This window comes from Sebastes fasciatus, chromosome 6, assembly GCF_043250625.1.
Source record: "Sebastes fasciatus isolate fSebFas1 chromosome 6, fSebFas1.pri, whole genome shotgun sequence".
In the NCBI taxonomy this organism is placed as follows: Eukaryota; Metazoa; Chordata; class Actinopteri; order Perciformes; family Sebastidae; genus Sebastes; species Sebastes fasciatus.
The window spans coordinates 37,532,720-37,550,219 of record NC_133800.1 but is presented as its reverse complement, the minus strand read 5'-3'; the positions used below and the strand labels follow the sequence as shown (position 1 = coordinate 37,550,219).

The 17,500-nt window shown below is 40.2% G+C and overlaps 2 protein-coding genes across 2 annotated transcripts in view; both read left to right on the top strand.

The window, feature by feature from the left end:
* LOC141770047 (complement C5-like) overlaps nt 1–4,745 on the top strand; it is a 13,924-nt gene extending 9,179 nt beyond the window's left edge. The window contains exons 8-19 of the mRNA XM_074639655.1: nt 1–19; nt 166–381; nt 452–542; nt 629–668; nt 1,380–1,482; nt 2,110–2,184; nt 2,288–2,393; nt 2,840–2,923; nt 3,115–3,204; nt 3,416–3,508; nt 3,764–3,902; nt 4,400–4,745. The exon at nt 1–19 is cut by the window's left edge and continues 62 nt beyond it. Coding sequence (XP_074495756.1) covers nt 1–19; nt 166–381; nt 452–542; nt 629–668; nt 1,380–1,482; nt 2,110–2,184; nt 2,288–2,393; nt 2,840–2,923; nt 3,115–3,204; nt 3,416–3,508; nt 3,764–3,902; nt 4,400–4,538 — 1,195 coding nt within the window. The 3' untranslated portion in view covers nt 4,539–4,745. The remainder of the gene's footprint in view (nt 20–165; nt 382–451; nt 543–628; nt 669–1,379; nt 1,483–2,109; nt 2,185–2,287; nt 2,394–2,839; nt 2,924–3,114; nt 3,205–3,415; nt 3,509–3,763; nt 3,903–4,399) is intronic.
* A 1,674-nt stretch (nt 4,746–6,419) lies between these two features.
* The window catches only part of cntrl (centriolin), a 56,357-nt gene continuing 45,276 nt past the window's right edge, over nt 6,420–17,500 (top strand). The window contains exons 1-9 of the mRNA XM_074639651.1: nt 6,420–6,704; nt 8,554–8,700; nt 8,792–8,870; nt 9,524–9,589; nt 9,808–9,914; nt 11,675–11,805; nt 11,924–12,065; nt 13,906–14,092; nt 14,232–14,425. Of these exons, the coding sequence (XP_074495752.1) occupies nt 9,562–9,589; nt 9,808–9,914; nt 11,675–11,805; nt 11,924–12,065; nt 13,906–14,092; nt 14,232–14,425 (789 nt within the window). The 5' untranslated portion in view covers nt 6,420–6,704; nt 8,554–8,700; nt 8,792–8,870; nt 9,524–9,561. The remainder of the gene's footprint in view (nt 6,705–8,553; nt 8,701–8,791; nt 8,871–9,523; nt 9,590–9,807; nt 9,915–11,674; nt 11,806–11,923; nt 12,066–13,905; nt 14,093–14,231; nt 14,426–17,500) is intronic.

The window sequence follows — 17,500 nt, the reverse complement described above, 5'->3', positions numbered from 1 at the left end:
GGGCTTCTACTCCGTCCAGGTACACACACACACACACACACACACACACACACACACACACACACACACACACACACACACACACACACACACAGACTCATCTCATGACCTCTGGTATGTCGGGTGACCTTTGACCTCCAACCCGTCTGTCTGTCTGTCTCTCAGGACACCGTCCTGACTCTGGAGGCGGTGACGGAGTACAGCAGAGTCGTCCCTCGGGCCGTCCTCGACCAGGACATCAACGTCCGCTACGGCAGGAAGGGAGCGCTGGGACGAGTCCAGCTGAGCCAGAGCCGTCCTGTGGCCACGCCCATCCAGGTGACGAAGGACGATGACATCACCGTGTCCACAGGTTACGGGACGGGCGTGTCCAACGTGAAGGTGGGTGTGGTTTAACAGAATGACAGAATGTCCCAGAATGCTTTGTAACGTCCCGTCGCTGTGTCTCCAGATGAAGACGGTGTACTATGAGACCACGTCGTCCTCTCAGAGCTGTAACTTTGAGCTCACCATCGAGGTGTTGGGCCCCGCCTCCTCCAGCAGTCAGTATTCAACTCAACTTTATCCACACTGAGTCTTCTATAATGTCTCTCTGTTACCATGGTAACTGTCCTCTCCTCCTCCTCAGGTCCCGGTCTGTCTGCTCCTCACCTGGTCGCCTGTGCAAAGTGAGAAAACTCTTTATTATTTATACCAGAACGTGTAATTCTGCCTGAATGATGATGAATCATATTCTGTTGTGAACAACAAGCTAATTGTTCAGAGTTGAGCTCATTGTTTTAAAATATTAATTATCATTTGATAATTGAGCCAAAGCGAACGAGAAAAACTGTAAGATATTTATCTGTTTTTTCTGACATTTTTCACTTACTGTATATTTTAAGAATAATTCTCTGATATTTTTTACTTATATTTTTTACATAGTTTACAAAAAATTCTCAGATTTTTTTTCACTTATTTTTCAATTGCATTTTTCACATATTTTACAAATAATTTTCAGATATTTTTCACTTATCTTTTCAGATATTTTATGAATAATTCTCTGATATTTTTTACTTATATTTTTCACGAAGTTTACAAATAATTCTTTGATTTTCTTTCAGACATTTTTTCACTTATATTTTTCACATATTTTACAAATAATTTTCAGATATTTTCTTTATTAAAGTTATTATGACAATGTAAAAGTTTAATTTGTTGGCCTCATGTCTGATTACACCTGTAAAACCCCACACTGACACACTGACATGCTGACACCTGTCACAGTAACAGAGAGAGTCAGCAGCAGCAGGTCACATACTGGACGTCTTACTGAACTTCTGCATGGAGGGAAATATGTACTAATATTAATGATGTGTGTGTGTGTGTGTGTGTTGCAGGTATAAACCTCCTCCCAACGAGGTGATCACAGAGTCCAGTCTGACGGTGATGGAGATCCAGCTGCCTACAGGTGTGGAGGCTTACCTGGAGGACCTGAGACAGGTGAGCGTCTCCTAGTCCATCACATCTGTCCAGAGACCAGAGACCACAGACTGTCTGTGGTCCCCCAGAGCTCTGATAGTCCATCACATCTGTCCAGAGACCAGAGACCACAGACTGTCTGTGGTAGAGACAACAACGTCTCTAGATGACGTCATATTGAGTGTTGATGGAGCAGCTGCGTAGCCTGGCACTGATCCATCCAGACTCCATTCAGAAAACAAGCATTTTAAAAGTTGTCTGCTTGTCGTCATGGTAACAGACCTGACGAAACATGAATTCAGACTTTTAACTAATCAGCATCATGATGTAGTTAATTCAGCATCATTTTGATCTGTTTATTGATATTAAATCACAGCTCAATCTGTTTATTTTAGGTTCATACCGCAGTAGAGACGCGGCTGCTAGATACAGTCAGTGTGATGTCACTGGATGTGAATACAGCTCGCCGCCGGGTGACGTTATGAACTCAGACACGACAGCGTTTGTTTTTCTGACATATTTGTGACTTCACCAACATGTACAAAGCAGTGGTGTGGTGCTTTAATGTCAGCGAGCAGCTGTTTCTAGATATGATACTGATATTAACTCAACAGAAGAGGATGGATTAACTGAAGCATTGTGTTTCAGTTCAGAGACTCTGAGGAGCCGACCATCTCTCACTACGAGCTCCAAGGAAACACTGTGATCATCCAGACGGACGCTGTGAGGAACAAACAAACACATATATATATATATATATATATATATTATATCATTAAAAGCATTAATATCAAGTCAACGTGACGACTTCCTGTCTGGTTGCTAGGTTCCCTCGGACGTCCCTCTGTGCGTTGGTTTCCAGATCAGGACCAGGTTCAGGGTGGGCGGGGCCAGCGAGTCCCTGTTCACCGTCTACGAGCCTCAGGACAAAGGTGAGACTCAGCTCCAGCTGTGCATCCTGGGAGTTGTAGTCTTTATCAGGTCTGTTTGTAGTTTCAACGTCTTCAGAGTCAAACAGGAAACATGCAAATGAGTTATTAAGTCAAACTGTGACTTTCTGAGTGATGATTAATTATGAGCTACTGAGTGAAACTCTTTTGACTTCTTATGTCATATTATGACGCTGTAAGTCAAATATTTTAATAATTATGAGATTATAAGTCACAGTTTTTATTTACTGAATCAAGATTGTGACTTAAAGTAATAAATGATGACTTTGTTAGAGACTTCACATGATTTAATATCTTTAATATCTTTAATATCTTTTTGTTTTCCTGTCAGAATACAGCTTCCATACAGAGTCAGATGAGATGAGGACATTTAAAACGTTGGATTGTTCCTCTGAATCTGATCAAAGTGTCCGTCTTTTCTCCTGCAGGCAGTGAATGCACCAAACAGTTCTCGTACCAGCAGCAGAAGCTGCAGCGTCTCTGTGTGGATGAACAGTGTCAGTGTATGACAGGTAACCTCTGATTGGCTGAGATCACATGACATCATGACCAACCAGCTTTTCATCAGCAGTTACATGTTGTCGTTGTTGTTGTTGTTGTTGTTGTTGTTGTTGTTTAGCTTGTTCTGGAATTTCCCTCGGGATCAATAAAGTTACTATCTATCTATCTATCTATCTATCCATCCATCCATCCATCTATCTAGCTGCGTGCGCTGCCTTCAGAGGAAGCGTGGATGTGACGCTGACGGCAGCTAAACGTACTGATGAGACCTGCAGGACGCACATCAAATACGGTGAGATGAGATTTAATGTAAATGTGACCTCAGTATATGAAGAGAATCTCTTTCACACCGAGTTCACAGTACATTACTGGGATAAGCCATGCCTAGCCATGCACTACATCCAGGAACATTTACGTCTTGGGCCTTTTCACACATATTTTACAAATAATGTTCATATATTTTTCCCATATGAAATCCATGTGTCCTGTTTGTGTCTGTGCAGCCTACAAGGTGACGGTGAAGTCTTCAGCAGCAGAAGGAGACTTTATGGTCTACACAGCCACCGTAGCTGAAGTCCTGAAGAACACTGATAAAGGTGCTTTAAAGCAGCATCATCATCAACCCGACAGTTAATCAGTATAGTGACATGTTACAGATATATTGATTTATTATATATATTATATTTAAGTAGGTTGCCTCATCAGTAATAATAGTAACCCTTTCATTGATTGAAGACATCTGCAGCCACATTTTGACACGTGGAAACTCCTTCTTTTGATATCTGAAATTAAATTCTGTCTCGTCTCGTCTCGTCTCGTCTCGTCTTGTCTCTCTGTCTCCTGTCCTGCAGAGTTTGAAGCGGTGAGTTCAGGGACCGAGGTGGAGCTGGTAAAAAAGGTCACCTGCAGCTCCGTTGACATCCAGAACAACAAGCAGTACCTGGTGATGGGAGCCAGCGGGTCAGAGGTCACGCTCAGCAACGGCTTCAAGTCAGTGTCCCCGTCACCTGGACAACCTCTTCTTCTTCTTCTTCTTCTTCTTCTTCTTCTTCTTCTTCTTCTCCTCCTCCTCCTCCTCCTCCTCCTCCTCCTCCTCCTCTCATCCTCCTCCTATTCCTCCTCCTCCTCCTCCTCCTCCTCCTCTCGTCCTCCTCCTCCTCCTCCTCCTATTCCTCCTCCTCCTCTTCCTCCTCCTCTCTTCCTCCTCCTCCTCCTCTCATCCTCCTCCTCCTCCTCCTCCTCCTCTCGTCCTCCTCCTCCTCCTCCTCCTCCTATTCCTCCTCCTCCTCTTCCTCCTCCTCTCTTCCTCCTCCTCCTCCTCTCCTCCTCCTCCTCCTCCTCCTCCTCCTCCTCCTCCTCCTCCTCCTCCTCCTATTCCTCATCCTCCTCTTCCTCCTCCTCTTCCTCCTCCTCCTCTCTTCCTCCTCCTCCTCCTCTCCTCCTCCTCCTCCTCCTCAATCTGACGGTCTGTATCTTGTCTCCGGTAGGTATCGCCTTCCTCTGGACTCGGATGCTCTGGTGGAGTTGTGGCCGTCAGCCTGTAGTTCTCCTGAGTGCTTGGACTACATCTCCCAGCTGGAGGACTTCTCTCTGGACCTGCAGTTAGCCAGCTGCCCCGGCTCATAACTCATAACTCATAACTCATCATCATAACTCACATCTTTACTGTACTTTTTGATGTAATACTGAGGAGGAGGAGGAGGAGGAGGAGGAGGAGTTCACATGAAGATGAAGAAGAATGTTTTATCATGTAAATGATTTTAATTCTCCTTTGTCCACATTGTTCCATTGTGTCTTAATCTGCCAATAAAAGTTCAATAATAATAATAATAACTGGGTCATTATATCCTGATGTGGCTCCAGAATCAACCTGTTTTTTATTATCTTTTGATGAGAGTATTAGTATTATTTACATAGTGTACTTTATACTTGTATTCCAGTATACTTCAGTATAAATATACGGCTGTTTTTACTACGCTTCTCTGACAGCTGAAGTTACTTTATAGTTTCAGATTTTAAACATGATCAACGATTCTCTGCTATAAATGACCAGCTGCTTACATGTGAGTGCATCAGTTATAATAATAATAACACAACAATAATATAATATATATAATATTTAAGGAAGTGAAGTTAATTTATATACTTATAAACTAGATCACTAAGACCTTCTGCATGAGGAGTACTTTTACTTTTGATACTTTAATTTTGACGATTCAGAAGGGTTTTCAATTCAGGACTTTTACTGTTCTGTTTAATTTACACTTTTATTTATTTATATATTTATTTGTTTTCATTTTTAAATTTATTTATTTATTTTTGCATTTATTTTAATTTATTTATTTATATATTTTTGCATCTATCATCTATGCACTCTGACCCCGTGATGACACATGTTGAGTGACAGCTCCCTTATTTGCATAATGAGGCAGAAATGCAAAAAGAAATGTGGAAATAAATGTATAAAGAAAAGAATACAGAAAAGTTTGGGGAAATAAATAAGGGGTGAAATGCAAAGGAAAAATCATGCAGAAATAAATAAATAAATGTATAAAATACATAAATACATAAATACATTTAAAAATAAATACATTTATAAATAAATATAAAATAAATAAATGAATTCAAAATAAATGCAATAATTAATAAATAAATCTTACAGAAATCATGCAGAAATAATTAAATAAATAAATAATTACAAACATTTAAGATAATTATAAAATGTATTTATTTATTTATGTATTTATTTTAAATGTAATATTATTTATATATTTTTGCATCTATCATCTATGCACTCTGACCCCATGATGACACATGTTGAGTGACAGCCTCTCATTTACATAATGAGGCAGAAATGTATAAAGAAATGTGTAATTAATAAATAAATCTAAAAATGTATGAAAAAAATAAATACATAAGTAAATAAAAGGGAAAATGAAACAGAGGGTAGATAAATAAAGGGTGAAATGCAAAGCAAAAACCATGCAGAAATAATTGAATAAATAAATGCCTACAAACATAAATACACAAATAAATACACACATTTAAAATTTCACAAAAATGTGTAAATACATAAATAAATAAAAGGGAAAATGAAATAGAAAATGAAATAAATAATCGAATTAATACAAAGATAAATAAATAAAGAAGCAAATTAAATCTATCAATCTATCTATCTGTCTGTCTGTCTGTTTATGTTCAGGGGCAGTAGGATTTTCTCACTTGATCCTTCAGTTCATCACAAACATTCAACATCAAGTATAAAAGTAGCAGGACATTGTAAATACTAGTACTAGTAGCAGTAAGTACAGTCCAAGTACCTCAGAGTTGTACTGAAGTACAGTACTTTAGTAAAAGTACTAGTTACATTCCACCGCTGTCCTCCCGGTAAATCTCTCCTATCAGCTCTGAAAGGGAATAATCCGAGTCTGTGAGGAGGCCGTGAAGGCAGCACCACCTGCAGCTCGAGCTCTGACCGGATTTAACGGAAACTTCATTCGTTCCGTTTCTGCCGTTGAACCGTTAAACCGTTAAACCGTTAAACCGTTAAACCGACTCACACCGTGTCTAGATACTAAACTACCGTTTAACTCCGTTACGTCGTCGACGTTTTACAAACTGACGGTATTTAACGGGTTTGTATCAGCGGGTTGTTGCCATGGAGACGGAGGAGTTAAACCGACCAGGCTGCCGGTAGCTCAGGTAACGGTTAACGCTAACCGGCACTCAGAGTCAGTTTCATCACTTCAGGAGACCCGGCGGACGGTACCGTAACGGAGCTGTCAGGTAACGGTAAGTAACGGTAGTTACTATGTGTTACTATGGTGACCAGCACTAACCAGGCTAACCAGGCTAACGCTAACTAGCAGCTTTAGTTTAACTCGGCTGGTCTGACCGGTTCCACCGTTTACTGGTTACCTGTTTGACCTACTGACGTCATCGTTAACCGGTTAACTCAGTAAAGACTAGTTCAGTTCACTAACTAACTACGTTAACTAACTAACTACGTTAACTAACTACGTTAACTAACTATGTTAACTAACTAACTATGTTAACTAACTACGTTAACTAACTATGTTAACTAACTACGTTAACTAACTAACTACGTTAACTAACTAACTACGTTAACTAACTATGTTAACTAACTAACTACGTTAACTAACTAACTACGTTAACTAACTAACTACGTTAACTAACTAACTACGTTAACTAACTACGTTAACTAACTACGTTAACTAACTGTTAACTAACTAACTATGTTAACTAACTAACTAACTACGTTAACTAACTATGTTAACTAACTATGTTAACTAACTAACTATGTTAACTAACTACGTTAACTAACTACGTTAACTAACTAACTACGTTAACTAACTATGTTAACTAACTAACTATGTTAACTAACTACGTTAACTAACTAACTGTTAACTAACTATGTTAACTAACTAACTACGTTAACTAACTATGTTAACTAACTATGTTAACTAACTAACTATGTTAACTAACTACGTTAACTAACTATGTTAACTAACTAACTATGTTAACTAACTACGTTAACTAACTAACTGTTAACTAACTATGTTAACTAACTATGTTAACTATGTTAACTAACTACGTTAACTAACTAACTATGTTAACTAACTAACTATGTTAACTATGTTAACTAACTAACTACGTTAACTAACTATGTTAACTACGTTAACTAACTACGTTAGCTATGTTAACTAACCAGCTAACTAACTACGTTAACTAGATAACAAACTACGTTAACTAACTAAATATGTTAACTAACTATGTTAACTAACTAACTATGTTAACTAACTACGTTAACTAACTAACTATGTTAACTAACTATGTTAACTAACTAACTATGTTAACTAACTACGTTAACTAACTAACTACGTTAACTAACTACGTTAACTAACTACGTTAACTAACTAACTATGTTAACTAACTAACTAACTATGTTAACTACGTTAACTAACTACGTTAACTAACTAACTATGTTAACTATGTTAACTAACCAGCTAACTAACTATGTTAACTAGATAACTAACTACGTTAACTAACTAAATATGTTAACTAACCAGCTAACTAACAAACTACGTTAACTAGATAACTAACTACGTTAACTAGATAACTAACTACGTTAACTAACTAACTAGTATATTAAAGGGAGTGTTAGTAAGAATCCTAAATGTCTTGTTAACAGCTTCACCTGTGTCCGTTAAGTCAACTAAAGTCAGCGTCCTGTTGCTGGCGCTTGTGCTCGCTCTACATAGACATGAAGGAGCATCGCTCAACACAGTGAGGAGACACACGTCAGCTAAAAGCACAATATCACTCTATATCTCAGCTGCTTGGCAGTAATGTTAGCTGACCAGACCAAGGTCTCTCCATGAATCAATGCTGATCCTAGTGTTGGCTTTTCCTGCCTCAGCCTCCCGACCGCGGCCGGAGGGAACGGGGGAGACGCCGGAGTTTTGGTCGGAGACGATAACGTTTCTCTCTGCGGAGCCCCGTCACTTCACAAGACACGGGAAACCTCTGTTGGTCTGGAGGAGCTGCAGCAGTTATTTCTGCACAAACGTCCACTGAACATTCACTAGATATTCTCAGAGCTAAACTAACTCTTCTGCAGTGTGGAGTGAGCAGCATGCACGTGAGAGGTGGAGAGAGAGAGAGAGAGAAGGAGCGTGGTGTGTGAGTGAAGGCAGGCAGAGGAGCAGAGGAGCAGAGTACAGCAGAGACTCCGGCCACACGCGAGCGCGCATGGGAAACCAACCCGGTAGATTTATACTTGTAAAAAGTTACAAACAGTCCCTTTAAATAGATAACTAACTAGTCTTTAATTAGCTGACTTTGTGGGTGTTACACAGTTTTCTGCGACCCGTCCGATTCTGTGACCGGATGAAGAAGTCTGCAGACCGGATGGAGACACCAGTTACTCACATTTAGGTAAGTAATTCATTAATAAATACAGTTAAAATATAAATAAATACAGTCAAAATATGAATAAATACAGTTAAAATATAAATAAATACAGTCAAAATATGAATAAATACAGTCAAAATATAAATAAATACAGTTAAAATATGAATAAATACAGTTAAAATATGAATAAATACAGTTAAAATATGAATAAATACAGTCAAAATATGTCATAAAATGTGGAATAATTCAACTGCTTTATTATCACTTTATATTTGTTTATATTTATTAACATTTCCTGTATTAATATTTCTCTATTATTGTACTACATGTTTATTATTGAACTTTATATTTGTTTATATTTATTTACACTACGTATATATATTTATATATATAATATATTTCTCTATTATATTGTTTGTTATTGCACTTAATGATCATTCGGTATCACTTTATTTGGATAATAGTTTGTTTAGTATTATTATATTATTATTAGTTTATTAGTTGAGATGTTTTCTATAGATGATATGTATCTGTACAAGAAGGCAGAAAGTTGCACGTCAGGTAACGCTACACGTCAGGTACACGTCAGGTACACGTCAGGTACACGTTGTACAATAAAATACACATTATACATGGTACAGTTTAAACTATGTCTTTAACAACATGTGTCTCTACAGGTCGTCCTGTCGTCTGTCCTCAGCTGTCTGGTCCAGACATGGAGGAGCAGAAGGAGACGGGAGGAGGTGTGTAATATATATATAATATATATATACTGTATTATATATACATACAAACTATATATATTTATACATATATATAGTATACTGTATATATATACATAGTGTATACTGTTTATATGCATCCCTACACATTACTCACATGATGACACCGTTTTTAACCGCTCCTCCTCCTCCTCCTCCTCCTCCTCCTCCTCCTCCTCCTCCTCCTCTTCTCCTCTCAGGTATCAGGTATATAACAGAGGAGTTGTTGTTGAAGCTGACCGGTTGTTCGTCTCTGTCTCTGGTCCGTTCTCTCAATCTGTCCTCAACTGGAGACAAACACATCAAGGTACAAGTACTACAGCCGTTACTACTGATACTTCTGTTGACAGTAGAAGTACTGCTACTGCTTAGGACTGTCAGTACATTCAAATAGGTCCAAGATGAACGATGATCAGTTCTAAATGTTCCTTAAAGGGAGATTAGTCCAGTATTTAATACTCTTATCAACTCGGGGGTGGACAAATATGCTGCTTTATGTAAATGTATTTATAGATGTATTATTGTAAATCAATTAACAATCAATAGAGAAATTTATATGCAATAAATAAATAATTATATCTTTTTAGAAATATATAAATAAACATATACAAAAAATGTATGAACAAATAAATGTAAAAAAATATATATACAGAAAAAATCAAGTAATTTATATGCCATAAATGAATAAATATATCTTTTTTAGAAATATTAAAATAAATATATACAAAAAATAAATAAAAAAAATATACAGACAAAATAGAGTAGATTATGGGCCATGAATACATAAATAAATAAATATATATTTTTAGAAATATTTAAATAAATATAGACAGAAATAAATGAACAAATAAATGTGAAAAATATACCAAAAAATAAGAGTAATTTATATGCAATACATTAATAAATATATATATTTTTTTGAAATATATAAATAAATACATACAACAAATAAATGAACAAATAACTGTAAAAAAAAGAGTAATTAATGTGCAATAAATTAATGAATATATGTTTTTTTAGAAATTAATTAATAATTATATACAAAAATAAATGTGAAAAATATGCCAAAAAAATAGAGTAATTTATGTGCAATAAATAAATATATATATATTTAGAAATATATATAAAAAAATATGTACAAAAAATAAATGAACAATAAACAAGAAAAATATACAGAAAAAATAGAGTAATATACATGCAATAAATTAATAAATATATATTTTTTTGAAATATATAAATAAATATACACAACAAATAAATTAACGAATAAATTTGAAAAATATACAGAAAAAGATAGTGATTTATGTTCAAAGAATAAATATATAAATATATATTTTTTTAGAAATATATAAATAATTATATACAAAACTAAACGGAAAAATATACAATGATATCAATTACGATAGTTGTATTATCACTCTTTTACATCCACTGCTATTGATTTTTGTTATTAATCCTACTTGTATTAGTTATTACAGCTGCTGTGCTATTATTGTGGTTGCTGTACATCTTTCTCTCTCTCTCTCTCTCTCTCTCTCTCTCTCTCTCTCTCTCTCTCTCTCTCTCTCTAAATCTCTCTCTCAACCCAACCGGTCGAGGCAGATGGCCTCCCACCCAGAGCCCGGTTCTGCTCCAGATTTCTACCTGCTAAAGGGGGAGTTTTTCCTGGCCACAGCGCGCTCCGGTGCGATGCTCTTGGTGGATCTTGTTGGGTCTCTAAACTATAGAGTCCGGTCTAAGACCTGCTCTATATATAAAGCGTCTCGAGATAACTTCTGTTATGATTTGACGCTACATAAAAATAAATTGAAGTGAATACAGAAAAAAATAGAGTAATTTATGTGCAATAAATAAATAAATATATATCTTCGCTTTAGCTTTAAAACAGAGTCCACTACAACCTAAAAATCACAAGTTGCGTTAATGTGTTAAAGAAATTAGTGGCGTTAAAACGAATTAGTGTATCTTTGACAGTCCTACTGCTGCTATATAGTTCTGTTACTGCTGATGGTGGAGTTGAGGTTTAATCAGTGTGTGTGTGTGTGTGTGTGTGTGTGTGTGTTTCAGTTGATAGAGAACCTCCAGGGCTGTCAGCGTCTGCAGGTTTTAAACCTGAACCACAACCTGATCCAGAGGATGGAGAGACTGACCGCTCTGACTCAGCTTAGAGAGCTGCAGCTGGCCAACAACAGCATCCAGTAAGACTCATTAAAGACCCCCCCACCCACCCACCTCCACTCTATGTTAGCATTTCTATCATATCTCATATCATTCACACGTGTGTGTGTGTGTGTGTGTGTGTGTGTGTGTGTGCAGGAGGATCGAGGGTCTGGAGCTCATGTCCAGTCTGCAGCATCTCAACTTGTCCAATAACAGAATCGACCACGTTCCTGCGTGGCTGTCTAAGAAACTGCACTCGCTGCACACACTGCACCTGCAACACAACCTCATCACCTCGGTGAGGACAGACAGCCTGAGAGTCTCTGTGTGTGTGTGTGTGTGTGTGTGTGTGTGTGTGTGTGTGTGTGTGTGTGTGTGTGTGTGTGTGTGTGTGTGCGTGTGCGTGTGTGTGTGTGTGTGTGTATCGTGATTTTTTCTTTTACGATTTCTAAACAGATGTTTTAACACCAGAATGGATATATTTGCTTCATCTGAGTCTATGTGGAGGTAGAAGGAAGTTAACGCTTTTATTGTGGTAGTCTGAGTAACGTGACATCATATCCGTTCCGTATCCGTCAACCAAAACAAACCACAGAGAGTCTAAAACGTTGGAGGGTCGTCGTGGATACGACCTGCACCGTCACATGTTAAATCCAGCGTGGTAAACACTACACATCCAGTAAAGGATGGAAACACTTTGGGTTTCACACATTGACAGGAAAAGCAGAGCTAGACAGAGCAGAGCTAAAGCTGCATTCTAACTTCCAAAAAAAGGCCAAAATATTACCGAAAATAAGTCCGGACAAAGGCAGAAAATAAAAACGGAAAAAAATAAAAAAGGCCGAAATATGTCCAAAAAATTCTGAAATATGTCTGAAAAAATGCCATAGTTTGTCCGAAATACGACCCCAAAAATGTCCAAAAAAAGACAGAAATATGTCTGATAAAAAGGCAGAAATATGTCAGAAAAATGGCTGATATGTGTTTCAATAAAAATAAAAAAAAATTCAGAAATATGTCAGAAAGTCCGAAAAAATGCCAAAGTATGTCTGAAAAAATGTCCAAAAAAGTCAGAAGAATTTCAACAAAATATTTGAAAAAAAGTTATCAGGAAAAGTTATGGTATGGCGGTAACATTATGGTATGGAGGTAAAGTTATGGTCTGGCGATAACGTTATGGTATGGCGGTAACGTGGCGGTGGAGCCGGCCTCGGCTCTCGTCTCCGTGGTCAAACGGGCCGACGCTACGACTGTAGAGCACCCAGATACTGACATTTGCGTTCTCTGCATTGAAACGGCCCCGATGGAGCTGACCATGGATGATAAAGAGAACAGAGCTGACGGGAGAGCTAGAGACCACCTTGGAGAAGTTACAGGAAGTAGACACGTGGGATTACGTCCGCTTTTCAAAATAAGGTTTTAACAAAGGGAACTGTATATACTAAATACATCTATGGAAATCAGATTGATGGATTATATTAACCAGAAGTATAAAACATTATGTATTAAATGGCACTAATCTGTGAGGGAAATGTCTTTATTCTTTGATTTTTGGGTTGCTGGATAGTAAATAATTCCTGACGATGATCCTGATATATTTGACTTCAGGACATCTCTGACTACATACATGCTGAAAATCAAACATTTTTACTGGATTCATTTAGAGATTTTCAAAGTAAAAGTCCCTAGACGTGTATGAATCAACGTTTCCCTTCATGGTCTAGAGGTAAAGAAGTTAACAATCCCAATAAATCCCAATATAGAATCACAATACTTAAAAATCACAATTCATATTGAATCAACACCAAAGTATGGTGATAGTATGATAACATGATATCAATCGATCACCTGCTGAGATGAATTCAAGTGACGGTTAAAGTTCTAATAATATTAATTTGTGATATGGACAACAAGTAAAAATGAAAATGTAAGACATAAAATAGTACAAAAGCTATAAAGGAATAAAATCTAGAGCAGGGCACCAGACTTACTTTTTCATTTAGGTGCACCCAACATTTGTCTCCACTCCTTTTGGCGCTGCAGTAATACATTTCAATCACTAACCTTTTCGTCAGTTCCCATAAACGTTGGTCATTTCTGAACACATCATGTAAATGAGTGTCTCGCTGTATCATCAGCTGTACGAGGTGTCCAGACTGCGTTCTCTGAGCAGCCTATCAGAGCTGTCCGTGTCAGGAAACCCCGCCTCCTCGCTGCCGCACTCCCGCCTCTTCCTGCTCTACCACGTCAGGACTCTGGACAGGCTGGACGACCTGCCAATCACCCACGAGGAGAGAGGACACGCCCACCTACGCTTCAGCGCCGGTACGTCATTACATATCATACCAACACGCAAGAAAACTTCTGAAAATATCGAAAATAACATTAACATATCTGATGTAAACATGTCTGACGTGAACACGTCTGACGTGAACTCTGTTGTTGTTATGGTTGTTGTGATCAGAGGAGCTGGAGCGTCTGCAGCGGGAGGTGGACAGCAGCCAATCAGAGCTCAGCAGGCTGCAGACGGAGCAGCTGGCTGCAGTGACTCGACTCCACCAGCAGGAGGAGACCAACCGAACGCTGACGGCTCAAACACAAACACTACGACACAAACACACACTGCTGGAGCAGGAACTACACACCAAGAGTCAGCTGGTAGGAAACACTCACACACTGATGTCCTGATGGAACAGGTGTTTGACCTCTGACCTCTCAAGTTCTCCTGTCTGTCTCTTTTCTTCTTCTCTGTTGTTTCTTGCAGCTGTTCTCCAGAGCTGTCCTGTTTTCTTCTTCTCCTCCTTCAGTCGTTTCCTCTCTGCTGAAGGTAGAGTCACAGACACTTCTTCTCCTCCTCCTCATCCTCCTTCTTCTTCTTCTTCTCCTCTCTCTGTATCTCTCTGTATCTGAGTGCATGCTGGAGTGGAAGACGGTGAGAGCGTGTCTGAGCGTGATTGTGTTTTCTATCTTTTGTTTGTTTGTTTGTTTGTTTGTTTGTTTTGTTAGTTTGTTAGTTTGTTTGTTGGTTAGGGTTAGTGTGGAGTGTGCTGTGTGTATTTCCCTTTTTCCTTTTTCCCTCTTCTGCCTGTTTTCCTATCTTTTTTCTCTTTATTTCTTTTTTCACGGGAAGGTGTTTTGGGGGTTTATTTAAATTGTAGTGGTTTAAGTGGTTTAAGTGGTTTAAGTGGTTGGTTCAGGAGCTGGTTCTTAGTTTTGTTTGGGGGAGTGCAGGCCTGCAGGGCCCTGTGCTGGGCCGGCCGGCATGGCTTCACAGTCGGGTGGAGGAACAGAGGCTGTCTCGCTTCGCCACGGTATCAGATGTGTGCCTGAAAGCGGTGCTACGGTAGAAGATGTCCTGAAAGCGGTCGGCGAACAGGTAGGATGCGAACATCTTGGCTATGCTTCGCGGATGAATAAGGCTGTGGTGGTTTTTCTTAAAAAAGAAAGTTTGGTTAGCCAGGTGATGGCTAGCGGTGTTTGGGTGAAGGGAGTGTTGGTGCCCGTGTCACCGCTTTCAGCTCCTGCTACGAGAGTTGTCGTTTCCAACGTTCCCCCATTCATTAAAAGTGATGCCCTGGCAGGTGAACTCTCCCGGTTTGGGAAGTTTGCAAGCGGGTTCAAACCGATCGTTCTCGGGTGTAAGGACCCAGGGCTGAAGCACGTTCTATCGCTCCGCAGGCAAGTGTTCATGTATCTGAGGAGCGCAGATCAGAGTCTGAATGTGAGCTTCAGTGTGAAGGTTGGGGAGAGCTCGTACATAGTGTATGCGAGCACAGACAGTCTGCGGTGTTTTGAGTGTGGTGATATCGGGCATAAAAGGTTTGCCTACCCGCACTCAAAACGGGCTGAGGGAGACGCCGGTCGTACCTCGAGCCAGCTGACAGCAGAGGCGAACAGCGCGGTAACAGTGGAGGCGAACAGCGCGGTGACAGCGGAGGCGAACAGCGCGGTGACAGCGGAGGCGAACAGCGGGGTAACAGTGGAGGCGAACAGCGCGGCTACAGCGGAGGCGAACAGCGGGGTAACAGTGGAGGCGAACAGTGCGGATACAGCGGAGCGGCTGTCAGGGAGAGGAGGAGTGAAGGGACCGAGTCAGGCTGGTACAGAACCACAGGCACCAGGGGGAGATCAGGGCCAGGAGGTACTGGAGGAGGTGGATGGAGATGGGCAAGAGGTTTTGGCAACAGGTGGTGAGGCTGGGGGGACAGGTGGGACCGAAGCGGTGCCAGGAACAGTTGCACTCCCAGGGCCGGAGCCAACAGTGGGTGTGGAGGGGGGCCCCCCTCCCCAGGTGGCAGCGGTCAATGCGGGTGAGGCCTCCGGGCATGGACACCTGGGAAGGAGGGGTCGTAGTGAGTCTGTGAAGAGGAGAACGATGGTGGTAGAGGAGGGAAACCCCTCTGGGGTGCAGTCACGGCCTGATAAGGTTTCCCCGGTGGGCCAGGAGGTAAGTCAGGAAGGGGCTGTGGGTGGAGCCGCGCCAAAGAGTAGGCAGGAAGGAGCGGGAGAAGGGATGGAGCTTGACGGGGATATAGTGGAAGGGGAGGTAAGTGGGATGATGTCTGAAGAGGAGGAATCTTCATCATCTGAGTCTGAGACAGAGCAACAGAAGGAGAAAGAGCTGTACTCTGCTGTAGAGTTAAACCACTTCCTCAATGAAACCAAGAACAAGAAAAATGTGCCTCTCGCTCGGTTCTTCCCAGATTCTAAAAAGTTCCTTAAATCTGTGAGCCATGCCACCAAGGCTGCAGACGCAACGTTCCTGACTCCCAAAAAGAAGTATAGGCTCAGTAAATGGGCTACTTCAGTGAGGAAAGGTATGCCATAGATCACATTTTAAAATGAATAGTTTGCATAATGCACATATGCCGGTGGGGCTTTTCCTCTCGTTCACGTTTTCAATCTTTTCCTTTTCTCTTCTTATGGACGTTTTACGTATAGGCACTCTCAACATTAACGGCGCCAGAGACCAGGGGAAAAGGGCTGTGTTGGCAGAATTTGTAAATCAAAAACATGTTAATGTATTGTTCTTACAAGAAACCCACAGTGATGAAAAAAATGAAGTGGACTGGGGGGTCTGGTGGAAAGGAGCACAGGTTTTATGTCATGGCACCAATCTTAGCGCTGGTGTCGCTGTTCTATTCTCGCCAGGTCTTGGACTAAACATCACCTCCCATAAGGAAGTGTCCAAGGGGAGGCTGTTGGTGGTCAGGGCTAACATCAGGAGTAAATCCTTTGTGTTTGTAAATGTGTATGGAAGGGAGCGCGGAGCTCTCTTTGGGGCTTTGCGACAGGAATTGGATTTGGTGGGGATGGATGAGGTTTTAGTGATGGGGGGGACTGGAACTGCACGATTAACCCCTTTTTAGACAGAAGGGGGGTGGAGCCACATGTGGGTGCTGCTGGGGTTTTAAGAGACATTGTTTTAAGTAAAGATCTGATAGACACCTGGAGGCTCCATCATCCAGATGCCAAAAAATATACTTGGTTAAAGGTCGGGTCAGATAGGGTCAGTGCAGCACGGCTAGACCGCATCTACATTTGGAAACAACATAGTAATAAGCTGGTCAAAGTGAGCATAGTACCGTCTGGTTTCTCGGACCACCATCTGGCACTGGCTCACCTCTCCATTACACCAGGCCCTCTGAGGTCTCCATACTGGAAGCTGAACACCAAGCTTTTTCAAGATGCCTCTTTTTGCTCAAGCTTTGAGGAGTTTTGGAGTAGGTGGAG